The following is a 27772-nucleotide window of genomic DNA, read 5'->3' as shown; positions in this document are numbered from 1 at the left end:
CCTTACACAAGCTTTGGTCCCAGCCACATGGGAGTAAGCAAGGCTATGTGGCTGCTTACTGCCTTCATGGAGCTGATAGAAGGGAGAGGAGCGGAGAAGTCTTACGTCACTACCATGCCGAGTCACTGAACTAACTAGGCCAGTGCAGGAGGGTAGGTATTTACGGCTGGTGCATCAGCAATGAGGCCATTGTTGCTGTTACGCAGTGCAAATGGCTTCCTAAGCCCTGCTCTTAACATTAAAATCAATGGTCATTTGGATGCCTAAACGCCTTTGTGAATTGCACCTCTAAGTGACTTAGGCGCTTTTGAAAATGGGACTTAGGTGCCTACGTTCTGTAGGCGCTCTGGGAAATTTGGCTTGACCTTAAAACCCAGCCATAACTCCCTCTGCAAGCGTAGGGTGGACCTGCTGAACAAGTGCCACCCAATGCTTGCAAGCCTTTGCGGCCCTGCATTAGTACGCTGGGAGTCAGTCTGCTGCAGAGTGCCTTGGTAAAGACCGACTTTACCCTGGCGTCACTTCGCTGATGTCAGTGGAGTTGTTCCTGGCTCATGCTGGGGGAAGGGAGACCAGGGAAGAGAAAAAAATCCTTTGGCTAACTAGTGGAAAGAGTCATACCTTGTGGCTATGAAATTATCAGAAATCTGCCATCCCAGCTATGAAATCCCTCTTCTTTATAAGTGGAAACCCCCAGGCAGGAGGACTTTAACTAATAGTGTTGCAGTAGGGAAATGAGCGAACATCTACTGCAAACTGAGTTACCTGCACTGCCATGAAATTCCTACCACCCAACTATGTTTACTATTGTCTTGACCTCAAACTGTATTTTTTTTAAAAAAAGAAAAGGTGTACTTGTGGCACCTTAGAGACTAACCAATTTATTTGAGCATAAGCTAGTCTCTAAGGTGCCACAAGTACTCCTTTTCTTTTTGCGAATACAGACTAACACGGCTGTTACTCTGAAACCTGTATTTTTTTTAAATCTACTTCCCCCCACCCCTTCACATATATCTGGGTAGGGGGTTTTTTCCCTAAGAAAACATTATAAATATATATTATTTCTTTGAATTTTATTTAAAAAAATCAAAGGGCCAGATTTTTATAATTGCTCTGAATCCAGAATTGGAGCTGGGTTTTCAAAAGAGAGAGGCTGCCAGTGAAGGAGTGTACTACCCCTTTAAGAGACAGCCAGATCCCAACCAACACTGCCTGGGTGCAATGAAGGAGGATTCCTGCCCCACCCTGCGGCTGGCCTATTTAAACAGGAACAGGCAGAAGAAGGGGAGAAGGGATTAGAAGCTATTCAGGTAGTGAGCTCTCTCTAACCTGACCAGGTGCAGGGGCTTTGTTTTTGGCCTGAGTTCGGGCCCTCTGAACGGTTATTGCAATGCTCCTGCCATGAAGCTGTGCCAGAGACAGATTTATTTTGCTTAGTTTGTTTGGTTTCTCGTTGTCCTGGTCTGTGAAAGTGAATGTATTGCTGCCCAAGTAGGGAAGGTGAGGTGGGGCTCACTGCAGTGCCACACCTGCCCACTAGGAGGCACGTCACGATGGCTCCCACTGGGTACGTCTACACTGCATGCTGAACCCAAGCTCCCCTACCATAGACACCCAAATCAGTTTGACTTGGGACAGCAAGCACGCAAGACCTGGATCTGAGGGCCCTGCTGTCGGGGGGTGAGTCAGGGTCTGAGCCAGGTCCAATCCTGTCATTTTGCAGGGTGGATGCTGGTCATGCTGCAGACCTGAGCCAGAAGGTCTCACAGGGCATCATGCATTAGTATGCTTGTGAGACCCAGCTTGAGTAAGTGTAAACCAATGTTTACAATGCACTGTGCATGCTCAAGTGCGTAGAAACAGAGTCTAAAGTCTGGGTCCCACAGACCCATGCTGTGCGTGCCGTGTAGACCGTCATACCCACTGTTATAGTCTTAGTTGTACTTTCCCATTGCTCTGGGATTGTAACAAATTTGCTCCAAGCCTGTACTCTCATTGGCTCTTAAAGTGGAGCCCTCGCTCCACCCTCTCCCTACCCTTCCCCACTTGCTGTTCAGAGGTGGGGACTACCAGGGACATAATGCCCACTTATTCTTACTCTACCTTGGCTATGGAGTGTTCTTACTTACTCCCCATTAGGTTTCTGTACGTATGAACAGTCCAAGGGACAGCCGAGACCTTAGCCTGCCTGTGGTTTATTTTGGACAGCTTCCAGTTAGGTAACAGTCCTTTATGCAGCTCATATTTCCTCTTCTTCTCCTCCTCTCAGAACAGGCTTTGGAAATCAGATGATTTCTTTGTTGCTCCCTGAAGTGAAGAACAGGAAAGATAATTAGCATTCAGGTGCTGTTGTTAGCATAATTAGAGGGCCAAAAGGGTGACAATGATAGCTGCAAAGCCAGGTCCTAGGTCATAAATGTAATGGAGAAATAAATTAGGCCAGCATAATGCATTCAGATCCAGAACTCAGACACAGCTGGTATTGCGGGGGGAGGCTTTCTCCTGCTAGTTTATCATTCACACTTCAGTGATCTTTATGGAAATGCCCAATAAGTTGGGCAGAGTACAAATAGGCCCACTGAGGTAGTGTTAATACCCATTCTTATCAAATAGAATCACCATGGAACTAATCTTCTGCAATTTATTTCAGGGAGTTGACATTTTATGCGCACATTAAGGCTTCCTGGAAAAGATCCATTGGTCTGGAAAGAGGCACAGCTGATTTCAGTCAGGTTTTGGCTTGGCATTTATTAAGCTAAATCCGTGGACCTCTCTAAGTACCAAATGGACCTCTCCCTCTTCAAATAGAGCCAGGTGGAGGGTGAGGGGGGAGAGGAGGAGGAGGAGAGAGGGCAAACAAAGAAGTAATGTTGTGCTGAGGGGAAAAAAGAAGACAATACACACCAGGCAGCAGTGCATCCAGCTGTTGTGTCTAGTATGCCTTTGATTTGCCCACAGACTCGGTGTGAAGTGGCAATACACCAAATATGATATGAAAAGACCATTCTGTGAATAGGAAACTCTCAGGAGGTAAATGTCTGGACACTTGTAATATGCTGGAGACCTGCCTACCATGAACGTGGGATGGTCTCGGTTCTCAGACCAACTGCGCTTAAATTGAAGCTACAGAGTGTCCAGCAGGTTTGTAAGACTTCTAGCCTCCCTTTGCCAGAGGCTAGGACTGGACGACAGGGGATGGATCATTTCATGATTGCCCTGTTCTATTCATTCCCTCTGAAGCACCTGGCATTGGCCATTGTCAGAAGACAGGATACTGGGTTAGCCCAGTATGGCCATTCTTACGTCTTAGGTTTAGTGGAGATGAAAAGTTTCTCCCACCCCACCCCCAGTGTGTGACATTAGAGATATAAGGGGCCAGGTCCTCTGCTAATGTAAATCAAGCCAATGCAGCGAGGCTGGCTTACAGAAGCGGAGGATCTGGTGCACAGTTTGTATATCCTTTTCACTCAAGATAAATGGGCCCGATAGAGCTCTGCTGACACCGGTAACAAAACTTCCATTGATTTCAGGCGAACAAGGAGTGAGCTTTTTCATTAGTGGGAAGGGTACATAAATTGTGTGGAGGGGAATTTATTTATTAAATTGTGTGTATTTGGTGAGGGATCTCTAAGCAATAACATACCCTGAACTTCACAATGACTGGTTTTTATCTCTGCTATTGCAATCCTGTTGCCCAGCAATGAGTGGTTCAGAACGGTCCTGAATGCCAACTAAGTCCCAAACCAAAAATCCAACCTGCTGGGCTTTCTTCTCATTGCTCCTGAACATAAGAGTTAGCAGGTTTTTCTGTTGCGCCCTGTATTGGGATAATAAGATTTCCATATCCTTTTCCAAAAGGGATCTGCTTTTGCGGGTTCCATTCTGTTGTCTCCCAGACTAGGCCAGATTGATTGAAGGGATGGAATCAGAAAAGAAGCTTCCTGACACGTTTCGTTAATTACGGCACAAGCGGACGACAGGAAATGTGTCTTTGATGATGGTGAGAAAAAAAGCATGCACTGTATAATCAGCCATTTTAATGTTTTAATCACTGCAGATCTGTCTGCATGCAGAAAGTGAGCAATGCCAGACATCTCCAAAAAACACCCCAGGTCTTTAGAACACATTCCCATTGAGCCACAGCTTGTGTGTGGGAGTGTCACTGAGTGATATCATGATTTCCAAATGAACTATAAGGAAATCTATTGAAACAATATTGAATCATACACAGTTTTATTCACCAGCTGTCCCAACCCCTGGCTACCTTATCTCCAGAGTCCTACAACCATGTGTTTGCTAAAAGATTAACAGCTCTTCGGGACTAATAGATGTTTTATCTCTGTTTGGCAAAAGCTTTGTTAAACAGCCAAATATGTGAATCTTAGGAAGTTCAATCATTTTTCTCAGGCTTGTTTGCCCACTTCGTTTCTAGCTGAATCATTGCACTCTGTCTGGTACCTATTTCATGCGTGATCTGTACTGTCAGTTGTCAGGGACTGATGCATGGTGCTGGGCAAAAGAAATGTGTGTACACCTGTACTTCTTACTTATCTCAAAGAGTTACAGGTTGTTCTTTACTTGGCCGGATCTCCACTACAGCTCAGCAATCACCAGCCCTGATTTCAGCAGTTACTTAAAGAAGTATCTGGATTTTCAGAAAACCTCAGTGCTTGTTTAAACTTCTAAAGGATACAGCCAGATTTTTCAAAAAGAGTTCAGCACCCAGAAGCTCCCATTGTTCTTAAAGGGAAGTGATGGAAATTTGGCCTTAGGTGTGTATTTAATAATACTAAATAATAATAATAATTAATAATAATCCATGTTCTGGTAGGGTCTAGAGACCTCCACTGAGATGAGTCCATAGTGCTATGTATTGTACAAAGCTGTAGTAAGAAACAGTTCCTGTCGCAGAAGCACACCATCTAAACAGACAAAATGTGGTAGAAAGGAAGCATTACTATTCCTATTTGACAGCGAGGAAGATGAGGCACAGGGAGATTGCAGCTTGGCCAAAGTCACATAGGGAGCCTGGCAGGGTCAGGAATTGAACCTAGGCCTCCTGAATTTCAATCCCATGCCTTGATCACATTCTCTTCACACAAGCCATAACTACAATAGGCACAGTAAATACAGCCCATCCTCTAACCAGTCCAGTGGATCAACCTGTTTTACCCTTCGTCCTTGCTGTGTGACCAAGATTCCGTCCATCATCCATTGTATGTGTATTACGTTGTAGTCATTAGTGGGCAAAATGCAGAGCATTCATTTATACGCACACACGCAGGACAGCTTGCATACCTGGTGTCTCAAAGCACGTTTCAAGGAGATGAGTGAAATACTAGGAATGTGGCAGATCATCCACTAGCACTTCACAACAGTTCCTACATTCCCATGGACTACAGAAATCTTCTCACTGAGAGAAGATGTTGATCGTCACACTTAGGGTATATCTGTACTTGGAGACGGGAGTGTGATTCCCAGCTAGAGTAGATGTAGTCGGGTCATCAGACTTTTACCTTGCACATGGACTGTCACCAGGGGGAGGCAGAAGGGATCTGGGTTTAACAGCTCATCTGAAGGTAATTTCCGACAAACTCATTAGTGACGCAAATGTTTAGGTCAAGATTAAAAAAAAATGACTAGAGGATACCTCAGTTTTGTGGATCTCTCTGTTTTTGGACTTGATTTTCAGAATGTGGTTGCACAGGACTTTCTATAAATCAGCCCCCTTCCAGGGGTTTGAAGTTGCACATCCCAGAAATTGAGGAACCAAACTTCACGAGTCACTTACGAAAATCTCCGCTTTAAGATTTTGAAAATACACTTCTGGGCCAAATCCTCAGTTGATGCAGATCCATCTCTCTACACTAAAAACAGAAGCTATGCTGAGTGAGGCCAGATCCTCAGCTGGTGTATGGTCTCTATAGGACAAATCTCTCTTTGTGAAGGTGTAATATACCAGGAGCAATTAGGCAATAGTATTCAATAACCCTAATAGGGACAAAATGAATAGGCTGCTCTTTGTGCATTAATTACTACACAGCCTGCTAGCCCCAGGAAAATGATTGAACGCAAAAGCTGTGATGAATATATTCCAAATGGGTTTCACTTGACGAGGTATCTGCTTCATGAGTGAAAATCCTTTGGCTGGGAAGATCAAATGCCCATACAAAAGCCACTCTTCAGCTTCAAGCAATTTGTGGAAGGCAACTTGAAGGGTGGTTCAGTCCCTACTCGCACTTTGAACATGAAATAGGCAGGGTGGAGTTTTCAAAAGCACTGCAGCCTTGGCCTAACTCGGCTCCCACTGAAACCAATGGGAGTTTTGCTGTTCGCTTCAATGGGAGCCAAGTTAGATCAGCACAGAGTGCTGTTGAAAACCTGCCTTTAGGCCCCTGGTGGAAGGATGCAAGGAGCCGTCCCAGGGGCTAGACACAACAGCCACGTCTCAAGTGCTCCTGGGGAGCATGGCATCCAGGTGAGGATGGGGAGTGAGTGGGACCTTGTCCTGTGCACTTGGGGATGAGCTAGCTAGGCATGCCTTGGGGAACAGGCTGCAGCATCTAAAGGGATCATCTCTGCTGCAACCTCTGCTGGGTCAGTGGGAGCTGTTGGGTGCCCAGCACTTTGGAAAATCAGGCCACTTATTTGGGTGCCAAAGGCTGGGATTCCCAAAGGAACAAAGGGAGTTAGGCACTCAGCTGCCTTTGGCTTTCGTGGGTTTAGCAGTCCAGCTCTGGGAGCCCTCTTTGAAAATGCTGGCCTTTGCCTATGAAGAATTAGGCTGTGGTTGACAAAGGAGATGAAGGGAGTTAGAGACACAGATACCACTGAAATGCCTTTAGGCTCCTTTGAAAATCCTAGCCTGGGTTTCCTGCTGGCCGCAGAGAGATTGGGCTCTCTGTAGTGTTGAACAGTGGCACTAATTTTAGAATCCCATAGAAAAAAAATCCTACTGCCTTTTGAATAAGCAGTGTTGGTATTGTGAACTCCTGCAATTTTTATCAGAGTCTTGTAATATCTGGTGTCTTTCTTAAAGCCCCAGCTCCTGGAGTCAGGTGAATTATTCATTTCCTCCAGACATTTGCTAAGATGGTCGTCGTTGTTGCTGCAGAGTCGTTAATGATGTTTAGAGACTAACAAATTTATTAGAGCATAAGCTTTTGTGAGCTACAGCTCACTTCATCGGATGCATACAGTGGAAAATATAGTGGGGAAATTTTATATACACAGAGAACATGAAACAATGGGTGTTACCATCCTACTGTCCTTGTAAACTGCTGGAAATGGCCCACCTTGATTATTACTACAAAAGGTTCCCCACCATCACCCCCAGCTCTCCTGCTGGTAATAGCTCATCTTACCTGATCACTCTCGTTACAGTGTGTATGGTAACACCCATTGTTTCATGTTCTCTGTGTATATAAATCTCCCCACTCTATTTTCCACTGAATGCATCTGATGAAGTGAGCTGTTGCTCACGAAAGCGTATGCTCTAATAAATTGTTAGTCTCTAAGGTGCCACAAGTCCTCCTTTTCTTTTTATGGATACAGACTAACACGGCTGCTACTCTGACACCTGTTAATGCTGTTCGCACAGCTGTTCTTGGAGCTCCAGTGTTAGCCGGACCAGCAGAGAATGCAGCACGTTGATTCAGCAGGCCTCAAAATGTTGTTCATAAACAGAGACCACAGGCTTGCTTCAGTAGCAAAGGCGCTTGCCCAGGCTTATTGTCGACAAAGCACGGTCCTATTCCCCCATAGGAGCTGCAGAAGTGCTAAGACACATATGCCTGTGACGAGGTACCAGCTCGATCAACGTAACACAGTGGTGTCCCCTAGGCCAGTACAAAGATGCCCCTCCTCCGACTTCTCCTTTTATACATTGATACAAACAAGTTACGCGTTACACTCCAGATGTTGTTAGTTACCACCCTTATACCTTGTACCTGCTAGTTCGAACAAAACATCCTTACCCGTTATCTTGTCATCCTCGCCTAGTGTTATGAGGGGTCAGTGTGTTCCTGTACCATCTCCTGGGAATTTGTTTACATAGTTACTGAAGAATTCTGGGTGTTCTTGTACCATTCTCTCCGGCCAGGAATGTGCTTACTCGATTGACTAATACCTAGTGTGTCACTGTTCTGCCAAGGCCAGGCCTACTTTGGTTCAGCCTCTCAGCTATGCCTGGGGCTCTAACAAGGTCTACATTCATTACTATAGTATCCTAGTACTTCACAAGCGTTAATGAAATTATTTTCACAACACCCCTGTGCTAGGAGGCAGTGTTGTTATCTTCACTGTACACCTGGAGAACTGAGGCACAGAGACGTTGAAGTCAAAAGAATCCAGTCACTTTGGGTACCCAATCTGAAATGCATATGATCTAATTTTTCAGAGTGTATGGCATTATAAAGCGCTTTATTATTCATCTCCACAAGTCTCGACTAGCCATGTGTGAACTGTGATTTGCCAGCGGTTTAGGACTTGGCAAAAGTTGAGAACAAAAGACACATCCTGAGTACCAGGGTGACCTCCTGCCAAATTTCAAACCCTTATTCCAAACTATGGAGGCACTATATATCTGTTGTCATGTGTATACATACTCTGTGTGTGTGTGTGTGTGTGTGCGTAAATTATAAGTGGAGCTGGTAGTGATGCCTATCGCCCTGTGCTTTTGATCACAAGACCTTGTTTTCAGTTATTTATAACTGGCCAAACTTTAACTATTCAGGCTGAAATTTTCCATGACTTTGCCATGTGTCTGTCACAGACTCATAATACATACAAATAAAGGGGCCAAATTAAGGTTGCATGAGCAACATTCATTCTACAATTTCCCCTTTGATTGACTTTGCAACCTTACAATTTATATATATATATATATATATATATATATATATATATATATATATACAGAAATTCAAACGTGTTAGACCATATTGACCCTCAATGTATGTCATCAGCAGGATTGAAACCTATAGGTCCACTGCACAGACCTCTACCACTTGAGCTAATAGAGTAACTTGTAGCAGTAGTAGGCTGTTATCCTTTATGAGGACCAGCCACTGAGGTGGTGGTGGTGGTGGTGGGAATGAGACACACTGTCAGGAGTGAGGCCCTAGCTGTGCTTGTTCAGTACTTCTGAGGCCCTATCAATCCACCTAGGCTGCCTGACGAACCTCCTTATCTGACTGGCTGAGGAAGCCAGCAGGCTGCTTCTTAAACCTAACAGTAGCTCGTTGACTGCTCAACGCCCGCACCCACAAACTCTCTGCCTCTCCGTGCTCGTCTCTCCAAGCAGCTCCTCCACAGCCCCAGCGCAGATCCTGACCAGCACCCAGCCTTGTTCCCATTCTGTCCCAGCCTTGCTCCTGCCTTCCCTGACTCCTGGTAATCTGGTTCTGACCTTCGGCTCTGAGACAGACAGACTCTGTCTCAGCACCTGGTTCTGGAATTTGGACTCCAACCTCTAGGCCCAGCTCCTGCTCCTGCCACTTGGCCTGACCACCTACATCCCAGTTCTCTGACACAGACTTGGTCAGTGGCCTTTCAGTTATTTGTTGCCAGCAGAACAATGTAGATGCTCAAGATGCCAAGATTCAATTCCAGGTTCTAGACCTTTCCGTCCCATGCCCTCAACCTCTCTCTTTCCCCCTCTGCTCCTATCTACCCCATCCTGGCTCCTGTCCTCCTTCATCCTCCATCTTGCTTACTAAATGAGGCAGGAGTTCAGAGGAAAAAAATAGTATTCAGTTATGTAATTAATGACTATGTCACAATGGGCACTCACAAGCTGGCCCTATGAAGGTTGCACACGTAACCATTTCCTAACTTTGGAGCACTCGACAGTGTAAGTTTACGGTTCTTGTACTGTAGGTTTTTTGGCTGTGATGCTAAATCGATTCTGGAAGTTAGGCGTGGGGTGGAACAGAATGTGTTCTTACAAAGCAGAAAGCAGCGAAGAGATGGGAGAGCACGCAGGACATGTGACTAACACAACGAGTGAATGTGTTTATGAGGAGATTCTTCCAATTCTCCACTTCCAGAGAGAACGCTGCGTGGGGGCTGTGGTGTGCTCATTATACCGGTGGTAGGAAGATGCTGGCTGATGCGTATAATTAAAAAAGGCTATGCTCGCTGTACAGAAACCAGCTCTAACACGGAACCCTATTGGCAGAAACTACTGATTTCTACCCTGTCCTAAATGCCTTTTCCCACCACTGTAAGAACAACTTCCGTAATGTGCTGTAAATGCTCATTTGGAACCCACGGTGACAGGTGAAATAAAACAAAATGCACAGAGTCGGCAGGAAACACTGGAAAATTAGAGACTTCTCTGGGGACTGTGACAGTTTCCCTGAGCGCAAAGCAATGAGTGTCATGTGAAAAGGTGTAATCATCTGCGTGTCTGAATCACTTGTCATTTCCCCCGACGTTCCCTATTAGCAGAACTTTCATTCCTCCCTTGACAAAGCCACAGTGGGACAAGTCAAGTCTCGATCACTTTGTTTCGCTCTCAAGTTTTTTTAAAAACAAAAACAAAACAACAAAAATTGTGACACTTTGCAGGAAACATCTGCATTAAAGGAGTTTGAATCTCTTTGCGTTCAGACTTCAAAAAGAAATCCCTCTAACTCTGGTCCGTTAAGAAACTAGTGTGTGTGTGTGTGTGTGTGTGTGTGTGTAACCCCGAGGTAAACAGGGGATCTGTCCAGTGTCTGCGTCTTCTTGGTTCTTAACCAAAGGGGCATTTTGTGTAATCTATATAACTATTTACTAATTGTTTCGACATCCCAGATTAGCAAAGAGGAAATATATGGAGGAAGATTAAATAACCTGACTGAGGCTCTAGAAGGATTGGTGACAGAGCCAGGGTGACAATGCAGGAGTCCCTGGATCTCAGTCATGTGCTTTGTCTGCTGCATGATTTTGATTCTCAGCCACTTAAACTGTAAGGATGGGGATTTCAAAAGTCACTAAGGGAGTTAGGTGCCCAGCTCCGAGTGAAGCATAGTGAGAAGTGGGTGTCTAACTCCACTGGGTGTTCTAGAAAATCCCCTTTCCATCTTATTGGGTGAAGGCAACCAATTGGGAGGAGAACAGGCTAGCTTCAGGCCGAGTGACACGGCCCCTACAACTGTGACTTAATCTAGGGATCGCTCCGAAATCTCTGTGATGCAGGGATTCATAGGTTCACCTGTCCTATAGGATGACCAGGAATAACTCACAGGGTGAGTGAGCGCCCTCTGCAGCCCCTTTATGCCAGGTAAAAGGGCCAGCACAGTGCAGAGGGGCCCAAAAAACCTTGCATCTAGCCGGGACTCTTCCCCTGGCCAGATGCAAGGTTTTTTGGGCCCCTCTGGAAGACAACTATCAGGCTGCCCTCAGAGGACCCCGGTGTAGGGGGTGTGCACGAGGTGGGGCTACCTGGTGGGAGGAGTTTGTTGGCAGTGGGGCTGCAGCATCCTGTGCTACAGAGACCCCAGGCAGCTGTGTGGCCTACCAGGCAGTCTAGGGAGGCTGCCCTAAATTAGACAAGCCCCCAGGGCTGTCCTGGTTATGCAGGGGGCCTCTCCACTCCCAGAGTACACAAAGATGCCTGTGAATTAGGGGTGTAGCACAGAATCTCACGTATGATCTTTCGGAAAATGCTGGCAAACTTTCAGCAGTGGTTTCCTTTTTTAAGGCTGATTGCCCCAGAAGAAGGGCTAGAAATTTGCTTTAAGAAAAGGGAAGAACTCGGATGACCTTTACATGTATAGCGCTCTCAGGGAGGCTTATGCCATGAGTATTGCAGGGCCTCAATGGCTGGCTGTGTCTGTCACTGTACGGCTCATTACCAATGGATTCCAGTCCTGTAGAAGGAGGTAGCAGGAGAATATTTAGTGTGTTCCTCATCCTTAGCACATAACCATGACAAATATATTCCCAGTAGTGATTTGTGAAACCTTGGATTGAAGCTGGAGTTTTCAGAGCAGACAAAGGGAGTTAGGTGCCCAATGATTTTCAAGGGGATTTGGCTGTCTCACCCCTCTCCCCCACTGAGGTGTCTTTGAAATTCTCAGCCACTACGTACAATGGGCACATTTATGAAGAGCCATGCTCTGATACAGGCTCTGCTCCTGGGATAGCGTGACTGCATGCTACCCCCTTATCTAGGCTGGATTGCACGGGGCCAATTGAGCTGTAAGGGTGAGACTCTCAAAGGTATTTAGATGCCTAACTCCTACTGATTTCGGTAGGAGTTAGGTGCTTAAATACCTTTGTGAATCCTCCCCTAATGGAATAGCCTGGGTAAATTCCTGGTGAATTAAGAATCAGATCAAAAGGAAAGAAGGAAGGAGAATATAAAAGTTAAAAATCCAATTGCAGAAAAATCCCCCAATATATTTCCCTAGCTACATCTCCATCACTGGAGGACAACTTTTATAAGCCCTAAAATAGTATCATAAGGGTTTCTGAGAGATGAGGAAGTCTTTTTCCCCCAGATGTAAAAGGTCACATTCTCAGGTGGTGTAAATCAGCATAGCTTCATTGAAGTTGGTTGGCCAGTTCCTCAGCTGGTGTAAATTGCACACGGCTCCAGTGAACCCAGTAGGCCAGACCCTCAGGTGCTGTAAAACGAGCAGGGTTCTACTCCTAGACCCCACGTCGGTGGCATTATTGCTGAGTCTTTGTAGACCTGCCTGGGATGAAATGACCAATTTGTCAAACTCTCCCCTGGCTGAAATCTCGCCATCCATCAAAAATGGCCTCGTGCTGGGGTCTAGTCTCCACAGGCTTGGATGCAATTGTTTTGCCAGTGGATCTCCCATCTCTGTAACAGCCAAGCGAACGAGGAGTTGGTGTCCTAAAGGAAAGAGGCATTTGCTCAGTAGCTACGTTTCGAGCCGAACAGCTACAGACGGTTTGTTTTTATGCTGCATAAACATGCCACTGATTAGTTTTCTGGTTTATTTGAGCCTCAGAACTGGGAGCTGAATTGCGAGTGGCTTTGTGGCTAACCTGGACCCATGTGGATTGGGAAATCATGGCTGATTTGATTTTAGTCCCATTTAAAGCTGACCCTTGGTGGAGATCTAACTCTAAAATGCCTATTCTGTGGTTGGTCTGATGCCTGGGGACCAAGACTGACTGAGGCTGGCTGGCGCGGATGACAGGGATGGAGGAATACTGAGACCATATAAAAGTCTGGGGAAAGCATTGGCCACCGCCCAGTTATGTGACCTTGAAATCGGATGTAGCCAGCTGGCCAGTGTATGGGATCGGATGGAGAGAGTCATATCATTAAGGAGAAAAACACAGACAAGCCTGGTATTATTGGCTACCAATGCAAACAGCAGGCTGTCTGCATCGAAAGTGCAAACTGTTCGACCTTTCCACTGATGAAATAACATGACTGTAGGCAGACGACCAAATGGGGACACAGATCTTCTAGTAAATAGCATCATTTTCAGCCAGACCCTCTGAACAATAACATTATTGCACTTAACAAATGGGAACACTCTGAGCATCAGGGGCCTGATCCTCAGTGGGTGACTTCAGCAGAACGACACTGATTTACACCAGCTGAGGATCTGGCCTTTAAAACGGTGCTTCTGCTACCACAGCAAAAGACACTGTGAACGTGACGGGTGAGCGAGATCCAGTCGGTGCTCAAAATACATGTTCCTACCTTCAGGAAACGGGGGAGACAAAGGAGAAGGGCTGCGTGACTCAGCCATCGGGTTGTACATAGCTTTCTTGCTGCTGTGTCCCATCAGCCTCTGGCTAATCACAGAGCAAGTCAGGAAGTGGTGTATTCTTGACCCTGGTGAAAATTTTCAACAAAAAAGTTTTACATTGAATATTTAGAGATCAAAAAGGATATTTTTTTCCACAAAAATTGTGTTTTCAACAAAACCTCATTTTTGTTAACCAATACATTTTCCTGGACAAGATTCTGAACAGCTCTAGTTCCTAGTCCTGGGCAGACCTTGGAAGGTTTCATTCGATAATGGAGGGGTGGCGATGCCTGCTGGTGCTCCATGAAGGGGATGATTTGCTGTACCAGGCTGTTCTGTCTCCCTAGGCCCCACCATGCCAGCACACAACAGCCAAGGGCCTCCGCAGCTAATTCCCAACCAGGGTTTGGAGGTAGCTGAGGAAGGTGCCATCAGCTGGGAGCAGAGCCTAGTGGAAATGTGATTGGCATTCCAGATCAGACCAGCGGTTCATTTAGCTCAGCATCCTGTTTCTGGTAGCAACCAATACCAGATGCTTCACAGGAAGATGCAAGAAACCCTGGAGTACACGATCATGGAATAACCTGATCATAGGAGAAGTTTCTTCCCAACTCCTGTTGGCTTATGCCCTGAAACATGGTGGTTTATATCCAATCTAAATTTATTTTTAATCCTGTTTAACGCAACTGTGAAAGTTCCCATTATCCATGTAACAGGATCTCCCCAAATCCAGTGTCAGATCCTGTCTGTTTCCTCACTACTTCTTCCTCGTGGGGTTAATAATCTGCAGCTGACCTGTACCAGCAGTAAATTCTGACAACGCCTCCATGGCAGCTCAGCTGTGGTGGCCAGTGAGTCATGGCAAAGAAAAGACTGCGTACTGCCTGCCCCTCTCCGCTCTCCTGCCTCTGGGAGGTAGTAACCAGGAATGCAGCACCTGCTTACTCCACCTTGCACGTGAGTCAATAGGGAGTGCTGGCTTCCTTGTGCAGATCTGCAATCCAAGCCCAGCCTATACAGAAACTTGAAGGGACTTGGGCCCAGATCCCCAAAGGTATTTAGGTACCTAACTCCAGTGGAAATCAATGGGATTTAGGTGCCTAAATATGTTTGAGGATCTGGGCCTTGTTAACTAGCCCTTCAAGACTTTGATCTACCTAGATCTGTACAGCTGCAGAGCCCGGACGTGTGGTCAGAGGAAGAGGGAGCATGTCCCTTTATGACAGGTCCCCAAACAGGTAAATTAGAATGAAAAGAAATAACTCATGGGCTACTCTGGATGGCTTTAGTTTGTTCATTGGAGCATGACGGGTAAAATAAATCACCTGAAAAGGAACCTAATTCCACGAAAACCTGGGGGCATCAGTGTTTATTTCCTGATGCAGTGACACTATCAATCAACCGCAACAGAGCTGATATTTAAAAGACAAGGCAGTAAATATTATATATTGAAATGTTATTTTTATGGGGCTGTGTTTGTTCACTTTTACATTCAGAGGGAATGTTTACTGTATGCCACTAAAATGTCTTCATTGCATGCGAGAGAGAAAATTGACAGTGCAGAGAAAGGCTGTAAAAGTATAGAACAGAAATGAGATGCTTTATCAAATCAAAGTTAAGGCTCTAAAAGTGTGATCTCGTTCATCCATAAATGATGGAGTACAATGTTATCTTTATATGCCAGGCATTCAAGGGAGTTCTTTCCCTCCCCATCAGATAACAGGACAAAACAAGCATCTAGGGCATTGCATCAGGATGTATGTACTCTGATAGGACAATATCAGTGTCTCCCTGTCTGGAGGCGCTCACGACCATCAGTGCCTACCTCAGGGCAGACTGTCAAAACCTGGGCAGATATCACCACGCTGGTGGTATATTCCATAATTAGATTTTGCCAAGCCAGTAACAAATGTGAACTCTTGGATCACTATAACTGTCTTACCATGGAGTCACAGACTGTCCCCTTCGACTCTTTAGTCTATCTTGCCATCCAGGCAAACTGGACTTAGTGATAAATGGTCACTTAAACCAAAGATCACACCACATTCAGGTTGCTTCCAGTCGCAAGAGACCAGTCACTGACCCCAGATCAATTGGTACCCTAGATCTTACACCAAAGACAAAGCCTGTAGTCAGTCCTATAATAAACTATATAACGGGCTGTTAACTAGGAAGAGAAATAAGAAAGTTATTTACAGGCTAAAGCAAGCGAACAGATACACACACAAATGAATGTAATGTAAATCCTAAGAGTGACAGAGTTGTAGTGATCTTGTCAAATCAAGACAGAGGTAGCCAGGAGGTAGCCTCTGGGGGATCTCAGGCTTCAATTTGGGGTCTCTGGTCCTGTGAGAGTTCAAACAGGAAAGTGGATGGAAAATTTTCCTGGTTTTGTTTTGTTTCCTTCATTTATTTTCAAGTCCATAGGAGGAGCTTCCCTGCACGTAGCATTTCCAAAGTGTGATAGGGCCGTTAACCAATCTTTTGTTATTGCACTGTTCCTTGGTGCCCCATCTGCTTTTTATGGTTCTTCTGAATGGGGGAAGGAGGGGGAGGAAACACTCTTCCCATCTGGGTTCACAAGTTTAGAGCAAACATTTTCAAAGTTACAGAGCAAACCTTCCATATTTCCTTTTAGCATGGAATACAGACATGACAAATAAGAGGAATGCATGGAGCAACTTATAAATGTTCTATAGAGTTTAAACACCATATATATTTTCTTATAAGACTAATACCTATTTTGAGCAACACTAACACATAAGTGAACTGGTCTGGTCTCCAGCTATGAGTTTTGTTAGGGAGCTTATTCCTTCACCCACTTACTTCCCTGGTCCTTCTCGCATGAACAGAGAGCAACAATACCCGAAGTCCAAAAGGTGCAAACAATTCGATGTTTATTGGGGTGAACTTCCAGCAAGCATGATTCCAGTTTCCTTCCTTAGTGTCCCCCTTCCCAGCTCTGACACCACAGAGCCTTACCTGTGTCCTTGTTCCCATTCCCCCCCTTAGCAAAACAGGATTCCAATTTCCCCACCCCCATTCCCTGTTCCCATTTCCCCCCCTCCTTACTTCCTGATTGACTGCAGACTATATAGTAAAACTTGAGTTCTGCTTAGCTATACCTTATCCGATCATTTTCCTGAAATTTAACTAACCAATCCTAACATATTGTAACATGATTATGTAACCAATTATATCCCACCACCTTAATTAGTTTACACCCAGCAAAATTAATTATACAGCAGACAGGAACAATCACAGAACCAGACAGAGATTATTCAGACAAACAACAGCAAAGTGGGAACTATAATGACAAAACAATACAGAAGTGAGGATTTCACATCCCAGCTATTGATAAGTGAGTTCTTGCCAGACAGGATGCTATCAAACTAAGTTTCCTTTTACATCTTCTAGGCACTTCCCTTTCTCTGGAGGTGATAGGCACTATCAGGACAGGACTGTATTCCTAACAGCCCAATAGCACCTGATTTCAATGTGACTAGTTTGGAATGTGAGGAGGTGACCGGTCGCTTCCCAGCTTATGGCTGCCTCTGTTGCTTAGCCAAAGGCATTGGCCTAAGAACAGGGCCTCAGACTGTCACAGTAAGAGAAGGCCATTACACCGGCAGACAGGGATTTTGATTCTTTCTTTTATACCTCTATAACTAGCCAAGTGATAAGAATACACCTAAATTCTTAGAGTATAGGGCTTTACAGACAGGCCTGAATATCTATATCCTAACAAGTTTGTCAGTTCTTAGCTAATGCCTGCAACCTTGGCAGGAGCTGGCATCTGGCCTGCCAGCATCAGTCAGAATGCTTATTAAACTAAGCCTGCTCTTTGACAGATCCAGGTGAGTAATGCATCACCGTGGCACCTTTTGCTCTAAAGAAGGATGGCTGTTAAAACATGGGTCGTGTGATGGTGTTCTGATGATGGAGTTTGTGTAATACATCAGCATCAGGTCTTGGTGTATGACTCAAAAGTCAGTGCCCTGTCCTGGGAGACTAGAATGTACAGGACAGAAGTGGATTTCAATTCACCATGCACGGATGGAAGTGATTAGAGAAACCACAGTGTCCCACATGCTGTTCTGTTATTTTAAACAAATAGGGCAATGATAGGTCTGGTCTTTTTTTGTCTTTTTTTTTCCATGGCATGTTTTATAGCATTGAAGAGTGGCAATGTCATAGAAAAGGGATTCTTTGCCATAATATAGGGACTAAATCTGACATCACCGGGGTTTTTTGAGGCTAAGCGAGAGCAGAATTTTTATCTCTTTGTGACTCAGATACTCCTCAGAGTTCATTAAATCCCACTTTCCTCAGGAAGTTGAAAGGAGGCAAGTAAACATGGACAATACAACACCTCTATTTACCAATCTGCGTACTCCATTTTAGTAAGTGACTCCAGGATTCCGGTGTGGACAGCTCATTAACAATCCTTTTTCGCACACTTGGAATTCTGGCACTAGAGGTGGGAATGATGGTGTGACACTGGTGAAAAGGAGAATCTGGAAAAGGCCAGCTAGTAAGAGCATCCTGTTCTCTGAATTAATAAGCGGAATGCAAGTTTCTCCTGATGGCCTAGATGGTTAAGTGTGCTGGGTGACTGATGCACCATGATCTCCATGGGATAGCCCAGGAATTTGTCTCTTAGCTCACAGGGGTGTGGGGAGAATAAAACCATTAAAGATTGTGAAGTGCTTTGAGATCCACTGATGAAAAGTGCTGTACAAGAGTTGTGTTTTTTTATTATTGCATACAGCTCGCTCTTATTGACCTAAGGTATTATTGTTCCTCAGTCATCTCTCACCTTTCTGTCCCTGTTTGCTACTGCATTACTCTAGTTTGTGGTCTCTAGTGAAATTGATAGGGTTACATCTGTGTAAAATGAAAGTATCTCAGTGGTGAATCAGGCACATAATTGCTCTGTTACTCTTAATATTCTTCTGTATTTGTTTGACATTTATATTGCAGAAGCACCTACGAGCCTCAGGCAGATAGAGGAAGTGCTGTACATGTACCTACATAGGAAAGATATTCTGCCCTGAAGAGCTTACATTCTAAACCCCAGCCCTGAAATTTACAATGTTTGGGTGCAAGGGACTGCTGGTGCTTTGTAAATTGCAGGGTCAATGCCTATAAGACATGATGTAACAAGTGAATGAGACACACCCACTTGGTTAAGTGCCCGCTTGTACGTTCATATCCCTGTGGCTTTACGTTTATCCCCAGACTGTAGACCTCCATTCTTCTTTCAGCTCCTTGTTCTCTCATCACAATGTGGGTGAACTCATCGCTATCAAAGTGTTTAATGCTATGACCGAATCATCTATCAGTCAGAACCTAGGAGTAGATAAGGATGACTGGCCAGACCGAGGATGAGCCCCTTTGACTTTCCCTGACTGGACTCTGGAGGAACAAACTATAATTACAGAATAGATTAAATAACCCTTTAAAAGCTATATAAAGTATAATGGGAGAGCTCAGTGCCAACGATTGCTTAATATGCAGGCCTGGCTGAAGAGGGGTTTCAGCAAAACGTGGCCCCAGCCATTCTCTGATTTCAATAACACCATTCACCAGTTTCACCTGTATGGGATTTGGGGGCCCATTGGAAAGCAAAAGCTAAATACATTTTAGTTATCCCCACAAACTATCATCAGAATTAAATGTGAGAGAGTTGCAAGTGTTTGGTTTTTTTAATGGAAAAAAACCAGCCCCTACCTCACTGAACTGCCAAGCATTGTTACACTTCAAACAAGGGCAAGAGACGTAGAAAGGAATCTGGGCTTTCGGTAACAGGCAGATACTTGATATGCCATGATGAGTGGATGCTTTCTCAGTGCTGAGAGCCCATGAAAAGATCCATTTCTCCAGCAATGTGAATTGGAGCAGATTCCTGTTCTGTGAATTTGCCTAAGTACGGAATAAACATTGATTTTTTTTTGTTTAAATTTTCCTTGCTTTCCTTTATAAGGAGTGGCAGACAATTTCACAGCTGGCAGTTAATGTACATAATGACCATCTTGTCAAGGGATGAAAGCATGACGTTGTATTGATATGCAAAATGATAATGCTTAGTTTATTTTTGTTTAAAATGTTGTGTTCCGTCCTAAAACCAGGGAAATTCAGACTTATCAACTCTTTTTTCCTATACTTAGTATTGTAGAGGTCTTAAAACATGACGTGAGTTTTACACACCACCATAAGCCACCACAACCTAAGGGAGGACTTTCAGATATTACCTTAGGCTTAAGTGGTAGTGCTAGACCCTAGAATCCTGGCATTATTTAACCAGCACTCTGTGGGTATGTCTACACTGTAACTAAGCCCCAGTCTCTGGGACCTGGACTTGTGGACTTGGTGTTTCCAAGCCTGCGGTTGAGCGTCCACACTGCATTCTAAACCTGGGTTTTCAACTGCTGGACCCTGGTCTCACCGCCATGCTAACATGTCTAGGCTGTGCTAAACAGACGTTCTGATTTGAGTCTGCAGCTTGACCTGTGTCCACACTGCAAAATGACAGGGCTTGGACCCAAGTCGCAGCAGGACTTGGGCTCCCACCCACCCCCGAGCAGGGTCTTAGGAGCCGAGTCCTGAGTGCTTGGTGACTGGAGTCTAACTGATTTGTGTGTGGACAGAAGGGAGTGGTGGGCTCAGACCTGAGTCAGAGCCTGACCTTAGTGTGCAGTGTAGACATACCATGGGGGAGGGGGAGAAGGTGGCGGAGGGAATGTCCTTAGTACTATTCTCATATCACTAGTAAGAAACAAAAATTTTTCATGAATATGTAACAGGTTTGACCCCATTACATACTGCGGCAATGTCACGCTGTAGTACAGGGATCGGCAACCTTTGGCACGCAGCCCATCAGGGAAATCAGCTGGCAGGTCAGGACAGTTTGTTTACCTGCAGTGTCGGCCGATCACAGCTCCCACTGGCCGCGGTTCGCTGTTCCAGGCCAATGGGGGTTGCGGGAAGCGGCGGCCAGCACATCCGTCAGCCCGTGCCATTTCCCGCAGCCCCCATTGGCCTGGAACAGCAAACCATGGCCAGTGGGAGCTGCGATCGGCCGAACCTGTGGACGCTGCAGGTAAACAAACCGCCCTGGCCCGCCAGCGGATTTCCCTGACGGGCCGTGTGCCAAAGGTTGCCGATCCCTGCTGGAGTATATTGTATTTAGTAGGTATGGGTGAGTCTGGGTTGGGCTGCTGTCCATGACATCCAGTGAGCTTGAACCCAATCTCCTTTGTTAGCTCTCAGCAGAGCTAGTCAAAATATTTCCTTCAAAACGTTATTCCGATAAAAATAAATAACGTGTTCATCAAAATGGAAACTTTGGTGGGAAATGTCCAGTGTTGATGAAAATTTCTGTGGTTTCACCAAAACTACAAAAACCCCAACACTGAAAATTTTGCTACTCATGATACAAGTTTACTCATGCAGTGGAGGAAGGAAACTTTTTATCTCCTCATAGTCCTAAGTGTGGCAGCATAGCCAGGGCCAGAGTCCAGCTTTAAATGACTATTATGTATATTTTTAAAATGTGCACGTAGGACACCCAGACATAGCAGTAGAAGTAGAGCTGATGAAAAATCATCCTATATCCTGAGAAATCATTTTTCCATGAGGTGTCTCTTTTGACTCCTCAGTGTCACAAAGCAGCAATATTCATCTCCAGCAGATTTGTAAGGTTGTCAAGTTTCACTGTCTCTTGGGCTGCTTTTGTCTCAAAGGCCTAGGGAATTTTTTCTTGCTCAGTTTGGAGTTTTATGAGGTTTTAAGTTTAGAAGAAACCACCTCCTCCTGCAATACCAGAATGCATATCAACAGAGAAAAGAGACAATAGATTCCATAAAGAACTAATGATTAGATTGCCACAATCTTTAGAAACTTAAAAACATAAAACAAACGCATATTGATTACAATATGCAGGACAGAGAGTTGCATAGGAGTAGATGCGAATTAAACATTGTTTTTCTATCATAAGCTGTTATAGTCAGTTCTGAGCCTTCTGGTAAAATCTTTTCCAGCAAAGATGTTTTGATTGCTTTTTCGAAGTGAACACCCCCTCCTCTCCCCCCGGGGTACAGGAACAGGCCAGCAATACCCGAGAATAACAGCGTAGAAAGAAAATTCTAATCACTGGAGAGGCTGAAGTCAGCCAATAAATTTCAATCTGTGGAAGCTTTTTTCTGAGGGATAAAAGGTGGTTTTCTAGTCTGAGAAACACAGTTCCCGCAAAGAGAAATACTCCAGAAAATGCCATAAGGCTGAAAGTTCTAACTTCTAATTTGAAACACATACACTGTTGCTCTGTGTAGTTCTACCTGGAGGGACAACAAAGGGAGGATGGAATTGGAAGAGGGGAAACTTGGCAGAAGAACATGAAAGGTCTTCCGGCCTCCCACTGGAGAGATGGAAACTGGAGCAAGCTCAGAGCAAATCCAGCTTATCTTGAATTAAACTGGTATTCTCAAGTGAAAACCAGAGATGTTTATAAGAGTTTCAAGGAGGATGATTAGAAATCTGTAGTCATTTAAATCACCCTTTCCCTATGTCAGACTCAGTTTCCCATATTTCCCCTCTTCTCTCACAAGTTCAGGAGAGATTCCTTCTCAATGAAGCCAAGAAGACAAAGTTCCAAACCCACGAAGCATCTCCTCTCCCTCCTCATCAGTGGTAGCCTCTTTGGTCTCATATGGTTTCGAATGAGACTCTAAGAAGCATCTATATTCTCTTTCAGATGTCCATGCTTAAATAAGGCAGAAAATGGTAACGTAAGCACAGCCAAACTGAAACATGAGGGCTTTGAGGATCACTCAAAATGTTTCATTACAATGAAATCAAAACATTTTAAATCTGAATTTGGCCTTCTTTAAAGGTTTTGAAAAAAAAAGGTTTTAGGTCTTTGATACTAAAAAACAAAAACAAAAAACCACCCACTGAATTTCATTTGGAAAAAAGAAAAGGAGTACTTGTGGCACCTTAGAGACTAACCAATTTATTTGAGCATAAGCTGCAGCTCACGAAAGCTCACGAAAGCTACGTCCTCCTTTCCTTTTTGCGAATACAGACTAACACGGCTGTTACTCTGAAACCTGTCATTTGGAAAAGTTGGTTCAAGAAGAAACATTGAAGCGTTCCCTTTTGAAAATGTTGAAATGGGACGCTTCTCCATCAAACCCCTTTGTTTCAGGTTTCTTCCAAAATGAAATTTAGCTGAAATTGACAATTTCTGTGAAGGTTTTGATTTTTAAGGAATCTTTTCATTAAAAAACAAAATGTTTTGATAAAAATAGCCAATCATTTCTACATATATACAATGCATGTGTATATATACACACATATATATTTCTTCATACTATGATAGAAACTATATCCCTCATACTCTATTAAGAAGAATATCACTAAAGCCTGGATATGCAGGAGAAAAGCATAAATCTGAATGGTAGGTGAAGAAGCTAAGCTATTTAGCAAAATTTGATATTGACCCAGACGAGGTAATTGGCTCCTAAGCTAAGTATCCTGAAATGCTTCTTTAATGAGGATATTTTTCATATCTGCAAATTGTTTGAAGCAAGTTGCAAGACCGAGGATTCTAGGCAGCCACCCGAGAGCTTCCGTGGTATAAAAGTTACCAGACATACCAAAACATAAAAGCACAGATGCTTTTGAAATACTGCCCATGTGTCGGCTTCTTTTAGGATTTACACTGCCATTTTCCCTTTTAAGTGAGGATATACGATATGATAATGGGGGGAAGATCGGGTTGACCATAGCATGGGAAGCATTTTTACCAGTGATTATGAGCTGTGGCACTCCATAGCAAAGGTTTCTCCCACAATGACTTGGGGGGGAGAGAACTTGCGTAAAATCAAAGTATAAAAGGTAATTCCTGAGGATGCTTTCCAATTGAGGGATCCTTCTTGGGAGGAGTTATTGAGAGATCCAGATTGTTAAAAAAAAATCTGGGGGAAAAACCATGCTGGTCCTCTTCTCCCACAGGGGCTGTTAGGAAGAAGGAATGGAACGGCTAGATCTGCAAGTTTAAAAGGTAAAACTTAAACAAAACAGATGCTGGCTACAGATGGCTGCTGACCCGGAGCCAGGTAAGTGCAGTGTATTTTTCTTTAACGTCTGACTGAAATTCAAATATCTCAAGTATTTTTTAATGGTGCCTTTTTATTTAATTTCCCACCCTGCAAACTGTAGTGAGCTTAATACTGTTAGGGTACCAGAGTGCTGGACTGTAATCCTCTCATTGACACCAGTTCAGCCAAGCATTTAAGCATGTGCTTAACTTGAGAGCAGGCTTAAGTCCATCCCTATTAAGAGAAAAGCTACTGCTAACATAGTTGATATTATGGTAGCTCCTTGTGCTAGGTGCTGTAATGGCAGAGAAGAAGAGAGCAGATTGCTGCCCCAAACACTAATGAGACTTAAGCATGTAATGAAATACTTGGCTGAATTGATGCCTCTATCAATTGAACAAGAAGAAGAGCAGACTTCTCTGCACAGCAGGGAATCTACCCCATATTATGTCCAATGGCCTGGCCAATTGTGTGGGGGAGAAGGTAGTCTCTTCACAGAGTGACTGGGTTGCTCTGGGAAGCACTGTGACACACAGGAGGTCAGACTAGAGGATGTGGTGGTCGCTTCTGGCCTTAAACTCTATGAATTTGAGGCAGGATGACACCTGCTGATCCCCATGGGGTGACAAGCCCCCGACCACCCTGGGAGATGGGCTGTGCCTTTCAGGCACAGCCTAGCCTGAGGCAATCAAGGGGCTCAGTTCTTCCCTGTGTGTGAACTGCACTCAGCACATGGGGCGATGGGGAGTGGATTACGCGGACCAGCCCAGCCCCAGCTCCAGTCAGACAAACTAAGGGCTGATATACCTTACAACATTGCAGAATGAATATGGCGGCACTCTGCTCCTCCATCTCCTTGGTCCATCTGTCTCACCTGGCAAATCCCTTATGTTGGGGCTGATGTGGCTGGCACAGGAGTCACTGGTTTCCCCACTCTTCTGCTCTTTTCATGCCCCTTAGCAGACTTGCTCTCAAACCCCAAAAGCCAGTGTGTTTGGGGTGACTGTGCCAATCTCTCATGTATGAATTTCCTCATTTGCATCCGAGTGCCAGCATTGACATGAATTAAAGCTGCTCTCCAGACATTCCTTCAGAGCAGAAAGTTGCCTGAATGTCCCTGCTTGAATTGAATCAGGGGTTGGACTGAGCGAACAGTATTTCCCACTGTGACGTTACCGGATTAAAATATGACGAGGTAGATCATTGTTGCTATCACTGTTATATAATTGCAACAAATCTTGTATAAAGTATGTCAAATAAGGTGTCTGTAGAAAGGTTATGATTTTCTGAATAGGATTATGCTATTTGTATGCCTGTATCATTTTTGTATTTGAAGTTATGAGTATTGGCTCTGTACCTGTATTTCAAATGTTTGCTCCTGTGAAAACACCAACAAGGTGTTTAGCCAGCACATTGTGAAGGAACTATTCAAATTAAATGGCCCATCAAAGAACACTTAACTCACTTAATGAACTTTCCTGTGAATGTTCCATCTGGAGTATAGGTAATGGCTTCTGCTATGACTAAGCGAAATCATGCGTGGACCTGTGACTTGCCCACGTGACTCCAAACACCATCTTGTACCTGTAATTTTCCACAGTGAGAACAACAGGACTCCCTTCACTTGACAGAAGCTATAAAAGGCCCTGGAAACATTTTCATTTTGCCTCTTTCCTGCTCAGACCTCTGGACTATGAACTTATTCTAATGGGAGCATTGTAGCCAAGAGACTGAGGACCTTCCAATGATTCGGAAGCAACTAGAGACTTACCAGGCCAGCAGTTTATTCCATCACTGCTACAAGCCTGAACCAAGAACTTTGCAATTATTGTATGTATTTGATTCCTTTAACCAATTTTAACACACACCTTTCTTTCTTTCATTTTATAAACCTTTACATTTTAAATACTAAAGGATTGGCAACAGTGTGATTTTTGGGTAAGATCTGAGTTGTATATTATCCTGGGTATGTGGCTGGTCCTTTCGGATCAGAAGACCCTTTTGTTTGATGAAACTGGTTTTAAAGAACCACTCATCTTTAAGTCTAGTGTTTTTTGGTGGTGATTACGAGGACTGGAATGCCTAAGGAGACTTGTAGTGGGGCAGCTGCCCCACTCCAGTAAGCAGGGGTTAAAAGCAGCCCTGGAGAGGGCTGCGGCTGGGAAAAGCTAAGTTTATTGGGGAAACAGCCACAGCTGTGACCAGCTCAATTAGGGCCCAGCTGGCCCTGGTAAGGAGGCTGTGGGCCAGAAGCTGGAGAAGTCTCACTCTAGTCCTGGAGTGGGAAGGGCTAGCTGCCTGAGACGAAGGTACCGGAACTGGAGCAGTGCTGGAGAATAGGGCAAGGGAGCTGGGGAGCTCTAGCCTGGTAAAATCCCAGGCTGCAGGCCTTGTTGAACACCTACAGAGGTACTGGGGGTTGCAGAGGTGCAGCCTGGGGATAGGCAGAAGCAGAGGCAGCTGGTCCAACCTCCTTGCCAATGATAAGTGGCCATTACGGACTCTGTAGTTTGCCCCAGTGAGTGGGGCTAGTAGCCACTGAGGCAAGATGGGTTTAGAGGGTTGGGGGTTCCCCTGGGAGGGGAGACCCAAAGCGTGGGGGTACTGCAGGGGCAGAACCCCAGGAAAAGGGGCACCGGCGTCCAAGAGGGACATGGGACCAGGGGCAGGCAAGACACTGGCCTGCAGAGGGCGCGTCGTATGCTGGAAAAGAGCTAATTCACAAATGACCAGCAGGAGGCGCCGTGCCGGTGAGATGTCGCCTCGCTACAAGACGACTTTTCTGAGTTCTTGTTAGCCAGTGGGGTGAAACAAAAGTTTACTTTTGTTGCTGGTTTGGTATATCTTATGGGAGAATAACCACCAATTTTGGGGTATCTGCCCTATTTCTCAGCAGTTTGTCCTGAAATTGGTATTCTCAGTTATGAGCCGCGAAGGCACAGTGACACTCGCCAGTTCTCATTACAACAAAGTTATTGCCGTGTCTTGTCTTGTTCCATTGCTGGCAAATTCTGTAGTACTTGTTATAGGCGCGATCATATGTGGGTTAGATGAATGCTAAGGAGACAGGGTTGGGCAAATCCCCAAAGGTCTGGAGGCTTGATTTGGATGAACTGATATTTTGACTTGCAGTTTTTCAAAGCTGCCACGGGGGTTTGGATGCCCAATTCCCATTAAAATTAATCCAGCCAAATCTCTTATACAGCTTTAAAATGATCAGCCTGAACATTGGTCTGAAGTGTCTCTGAACCTCTTGGGTCTGCAAAATGGGACTGAAGATGCTTTCCTAGGGTATTTCTATTTCTCCAGAATTACTGTCAGAAACCGCCTCTCGTGCAGAATTCAATTATATTTGTTCCCAGTTCTGGCTTAAATCACTAAGTGCAGAAGTGAAAAGCAATGCAACAAAATTAGAGTTAACTCTGTGTGTGTGTGTGTTTTAAAAAAAAAAAAAAAAAACGTGCTGTGGAAAAAGGGTTTTTTTTTTTTTCCAGCCTTAGATAAGAGTTGGGGAAATGCCTTCAGAAGTCTAGTCCTCCCCCCTGCACTGCCCTATTTTGGAGGTCTGCAACTAGAGACCCAAACCAAGACTGAGGAACCGTTCTTCTGGGCAGTGTAGATACACTTAGAGAGTATCCCTGTCCCAAACAGTTTACAATCTCAGCAGACAGCGAAGGAAGAAATGAAGTAATTTTATTCACATTTTAAAATGAGAAACTGAGCCACAGAGAAATAACGCTTAGCTTTTTCCATACTACTCAGCACATGGCAGCTCCCACTGAGAACAATGGAATCTTCTGCATGTGATAGCTTGTAATTTTAAACAGTTTTCAATACATCTTTTAAAGTTTTATAAGGGGTTTCCTGGTCCTGCTTGCAGGCTGCGGGTCTCTGTAAGACAGTGTGCAATCTGGATCTTGTGCAGTCAGAAGGCAAAAAATA

The 27772-nt window shown here is 44.6% G+C and overlaps 1 protein-coding gene across 1 annotated transcript in view; it reads left to right on the top strand.

Moving 5' to 3' along the window:
• Nucleotides 1–25093, top strand: part of EPHA5 (EPH receptor A5) — a 378282-nt gene extending 353189 nt beyond the window's left edge. Inside the window, exon 18 of the mRNA XM_043545438.1 lies at nt 23745–25093. Within this exon, the coding sequence (XP_043401373.1) occupies nt 23745–23754 (10 nt within the window). The 3' untranslated portion in view covers nt 23755–25093. The remainder of the gene's footprint in view (nt 1–23744) is intronic.
• The last annotated feature ends 2679 nt before the right edge of the window (nt 25094–27772 follow it).

The sequence above is a fragment of the Chelonia mydas genome, chromosome 4 (assembly GCF_015237465.2).
Source record: "Chelonia mydas isolate rCheMyd1 chromosome 4, rCheMyd1.pri.v2, whole genome shotgun sequence".
Lineage (NCBI taxonomy): Eukaryota > Metazoa > Chordata > Testudines > Cheloniidae > Chelonia > Chelonia mydas.
The sequence above is the reverse complement of the archived record's forward strand: the minus strand, read 5'-3'. Positions and strand labels throughout refer to the sequence as shown.